This window comes from Numida meleagris, unplaced genomic scaffold (assembly GCF_002078875.1).
Source record: "Numida meleagris isolate 19003 breed g44 Domestic line unplaced genomic scaffold, NumMel1.0 unplaced_Scaffold348, whole genome shotgun sequence".
Taxonomy (NCBI): domain Eukaryota; kingdom Metazoa; phylum Chordata; class Aves; order Galliformes; family Numididae; genus Numida; species Numida meleagris.
The window spans coordinates 86,402-91,161 of NW_018364574.1; the positions used below are offsets into that span (position 1 = coordinate 86,402).

Consider the following 4,760-nt stretch of genomic DNA (forward strand, 5'->3'; position numbering starts at 1 on the left):
CCCCAATCCTTACCAACCCGCAACCTCCAACCCCAACCCTAACCCCCAGCCCCAGCCCTTAACCCCCAATCCTTACCAACACCCAACCCCGACCCCCAACCCCAACCCTGATCCCCAACCCCAACCCTGACCCTAACCCCAACCCCTACTCCCTGACCCTCAATCCTTACCCAACCTCCAACATCAACCCCCAACCCTGACCCCCAACCTCAACCCCGACCCCCAATCCTTACCAACCTCCAACCTCCAACCCCAACCCTAACCCCCAACCCCAACCCTGACCCCCAACCTCAACTCTGATCCTAACCCCAACCCCAACCCTGACCCCAACCCTGACCCTAACCCCAACCCCAACTCCAATCCTAACCCCCAATCCTTACCCAACCCCCAACCTCAACCCCCAACCCTAACACCAACCCTAACCCCAACCCCCAATCCTTACCCTAACCCCAACCCCAACCCTAACCACCAGCCCCAACCCCAATCCCAACCCTAACCCTAACCCCAACCCTCACCCAACCCCACAGCCCCGTGCTGCCGCAACTCACACTCCTGCTTGAAGGTGAAGTACTCGGTGAGGTGCCTGCACTCGTGGTTCCCTCGGAGGAGGAACAGCGTTTTGGGATGGTTTATCTTCAAGCTCCATAGATACAGCACGCACTGCAAGGGAGGGGACGGACGAGGGGTGAGGGCACGTCCTAAAACCCCGGCACCGCGGCTCACCGCCGGCTGCACCACGCGGCCCTGGGATGATGCAGAGTGGAGCAGCCGTTGCAGAGCAGCCCAGCAGCTGCAGCGGTGCAGCCCAGACGTGCAGCTGCGGTCCGACCCAGCGCCCACCCCCCCCAACACCCATCTCAGCTCCTGCGGGCGCCTTCCACGTCAGGAAGAAGAGCTCAGCCCCAGCTCCCCCGCCGAGCCCTGGCGCTGCTCTCCTGCTCACACCACAAAGCTCCAGCTTGGAACAGGGAAACCCTCGCCCAAAAACCCTTCAGGCTTTTGCACCTCCCCTCCCGGAGCCCTGATCCCTGCAGCGAAACCGACCCCGCCGAGCCCAGCAGGACCCGGGGCCACGTCCCCGCAGGCTGCCACCCGCGGCACCCGCACCTCCCTGCGGCACAGCGGCCGCCCCCAGCCCCGCGTGAACCCATCTCCACGCCTCTTCCACGGCTCTGCAGAGCTCAGCTCCAAAGAAAGAGCCCGGGGAGCAGCTCCCGTGCTACATGCGAGCACAAACGGGGTCGGAGGCGGCGGCGGCAGGCAGCTCGAGCCACACGCGCAGCCGGCAAAAGGAACGCCTTGCTGCAGGGGCTGGCGGGAGGAACGCTCCCAATAAGGCGTGCACGTTGCCCCAGCCTCCTGCAGCTCTGCAGCTCTGCAGCTCTGCAGCTCGCTCCTCAGCTCTCTTTATTTCAGCTGCCATCGCGGCGCGGCGAAGCCCAGCTGCGTTACAAGACGTGCAGTTCCGAACGAGGCGGCGCTCGTGCGCCCCGTGCTCATTGAATCATAGAATCATAGAATCCTAGAATGGCTTGGGTTGAAAAGGAGCTCAAAGATCATCGAGTCTCAACCCCCCTGCCGAGTGCAGGGTCGCCAAGCACCAGCCCAGGCTGCCCAGAGCCACGTCCAGCCTGGCCTTGAATGCCCAACCTCCCTGGGCAACCTGTTCCAGCGCCTCACCACCCTCTGAGTGAAAAACTTCCTCCTGATATCCAACCTAAATCTCCCCTGTCTCAGCTTAAAACCATTCCCCCTTGTCCTATCGCTATCCACCCTCACAAACAATCGATCCCCCTCCTGTTGATACGCTCCCTTCAAGTATTGGAAGGCCACAATGAGGTCTCCCCGGAGCCTTCTCTTCTCCAAGCTCAACAAGCCCAGTTCCCTCAACCTTTCCTCATAGGAGAGGTGCTCCAGCCTCTGCTCATCTTGCTCGCCCTCCTCTGCACTCGTTCCGAGAGCTCCACGTCCTTCTTGTGCTGGGGGCCCCAGGCCTGGATGCACTACTCCAGATGGGGCCTCACAAGAACCGAGTAGAGGGGGACCACCACCTCCCTCTCCCTGCTGCCCACTCCTCTTTTCATGCAGCCCAGAACACAGTTGGCCCTGCAGGCTGCCAGCGCACGCTGCTGCCTCATGCCCAGCTTCTCGTCCACCAGGACCCCCAAGTCCCTCTCTGCAGGGCTGCTTTCAAGTACTTCTTCCCCCAGTCTGTATAAATACCTGGGATTGCCCCGGCCCAAGCGCGGCACCCTGCACTTGGCCTCGTTGAACCTCGTTAGGTTCTCGTGGGCCCACTTGTCCAGCCTGTCCAGGTCCCTCTGGGATTTGAAACAGCGAGCTGGCTAAAGGCGCACGGCCCCACTGCTCCGTCTCCGCGCTCCTTGCAGCCTGCACTCCTGCTCTCTTGCATGCACGGCTGCTTTGCAGCCAGCCCCCAGCCCCACGCTTCCCCCCCGCCCCACACGGCGGCTCTCCCTCTGCTGGCGCTGCCTGACAGCTCCCAGAGCTGACAGCCACTGCTGCTCTGCACCCCGATGTTCAGCTGCAGGAGGGTCCCACCCGGGCAGCAGCTGGCTGCCAAAAGCACGCGGCGTGCAGCCGAGCGCGGTGTGAGCTGCAAAAGGAGGGCCCAGGTGCAGCACGAGGGAGGGCAGCGTGCATGCAGACTGAGGGGGGGCTGCAGGAAATGCAGCCTAAGGGAGGTCGGTGTGACATGCAACATAAGGGGGGTCCTGCATGAAATGCAACCTGAGGGGGGTCAGTGTCACATGCAACCTGAGGGAAGTTCTGCATGAAATGCAGCCTAAGGAGGGGGTCAGAGTGACATGCAACATAAAGGGGGGTTCTGCATGAAATGCAGCCTAAGGAGGGGGTCAGTGTGATGTGCAACCTGAGGGGGGTCTGCATGAAATGCAGCCAAAGGGGGTTCAGTGTGACATGCAACATAAGGGGAGTTCTGCATGAAATGCAGCCTAAGAGGGGGTCAGAGTGACATGCAGCCTTGGGGGGGGGGGATCTGCAAGAAACGCAGCCTAAGGGAGGTCAGTGTGACACGCAACCTGGGGGGGGGGAATCTGCATGAAATGCAACCTGAGGGGGGTCAGTGTCACACGCAACCTGAGGGGGGGTCTGCAAGAAATGCAGCCTAAGGGGGGTCAGTGTGACATGCAGCCTGAGGGGGGGGGGTCTGCATGAAGTGCAACCTACGAGGGGGTCAGAGTGACATGCAACATAAGGGGAGTTCTGCATGAAATGCAGCCTAAGGGGGGGGGTCAGAGTGACATGCAACCTGAGGGGTGGTCTGCATGAAATGCAGCCTAAGGAGGGTCAGTGTGACATGCAACCTGAGGGAGGGCCTGCAGGAAATGCAACCCAGAGGAGGTCAAGGTGACATGCAACCTAAGAGAGGGTTCTGCATGAAATGCAGCCTACGGGGGGTCAATGTCACACGCAACCTAAGGGAGGCCTGCACGAAATGCAACCTGAGGGGGGGGTCTGCATGAAATGCAACCTGAGGGGGGGGGGTCAGAGTGACACGCAGCCTCAGGGACCCCACGTTTGCCAGCTCCATGTTCGCCCGTCACCTCTATACTGAAGTAGCCTCTGTCCACGTAGTCTCCCAGGAAGAGGTAGCGGGTGTTGTTGGGTGACCCCCCCACTTCGAACAGCTTCATCAGGTCGAAGAACTGCCCGTGAATGTCACCGCACACTGCGGAGGAAGAAGAGCACGGAACGGGGACGGAGTCAACGCCCAGAGAGCGGCCGTGGCAGCAGCGGGGATGCACCCCGAGCCCCCAGCCCCGCCGGCTCCCAGGAACCCCCCCCCCCCCCCCCCCCCCCCCCCCCCCCCGGGACCCGCGGCCCCGTCGTCCCCCGGGCTCTGACCTGTGATGGGAGCCTCCACCTCGATCATGGTCTTCTCGTGCCGCAGGATGGCCGCGCCGTCGTTGATGATCTTCAGGGCCGCGTCCTCCTCCAGCCGGCCTTCCTTCACCAGGTGGCTCTTGAGGACGTCGAGACGCGGCTTGCCGTCCTCGAACACCTCCTTCAACGTCAGCCGCTGCGTGGGAGGGAACGGCACGGCTGCGGAGGGAAGCGCCCAGGTCAGCGCGCGCTGCTCCGGCACCGGGATGCTCAGCGACCAGCCCCGAGCCCCCGGCGGCCCCAAGCCGGGGCACTGCAACGACCCTGAGCGGGGAGGAAGGGTTACGCCGGAGCAACCTTGCTCAGCACCGGCCCCGAAACAGCAGCACCAGCAGCAGCCCAGGGACCCCAGCACGGCCACGGGGAGTGGGCAAGCACCGTGAGCCGCCGCCGCATCCCTGCTGTGTGCTTAGCGAGGGAAACCCCTGCGTCAAAGCCGCTCTGTCCCCCGGCGAGGACGCCCTGTCACCCGGCCCCTCCATGTGCACACAGAGCAGCTTCTTGCCGGCAGATCCCAGCATGACAGCTCCTGCCCCCCGGGCTCGCTGCTGGACGGGGAGGATGGAGCAGAGTGGGGCACATGTGCCCGGGGGACAGGGGAGGAAGGGGGTGGGACGGTCCCCAAGCGCTGCAGCACCGAGCGCCCAGCCAGCAGCCACGGAGCATCCACGGAGCGACCGCGCCGCGCGGGGCAGAGCAAGGAAGGCCCCGGCTGAGCAGGACCGAGCCCGGCCCCGCTGCCCGCCCCCCAGGGACCGGGGCACGGCTTAAGTCATTAGCGTTGTCAGCGCGAGTAATCCCGTTAGGCAGCAGAACTCGTGCTAAGGGCTTTA

At 63.4% G+C, this 4,760-nt stretch overlaps 1 protein-coding gene across 1 annotated transcript in view; it reads right to left on the reverse strand.

The window, feature by feature from the left end:
• The window catches only part of LOC110391318 (serine/threonine-protein phosphatase 2B catalytic subunit gamma isoform), a gene marked incomplete at both ends in the record, with an annotated part of 13,514 nt that extends 9,428 nt beyond the window's left edge, over nucleotides 1–4,086 (reverse strand). The window contains 3 exon segments of the mRNA XM_021383139.1: nucleotides 549–660; nucleotides 3,588–3,712; nucleotides 3,889–4,086. Coding sequence (XP_021238814.1) covers nucleotides 549–660; nucleotides 3,588–3,712; nucleotides 3,889–4,086 — 435 coding nt within the window.
• Nucleotides 4,087–4,760: the final 674 nt, after the last annotated feature.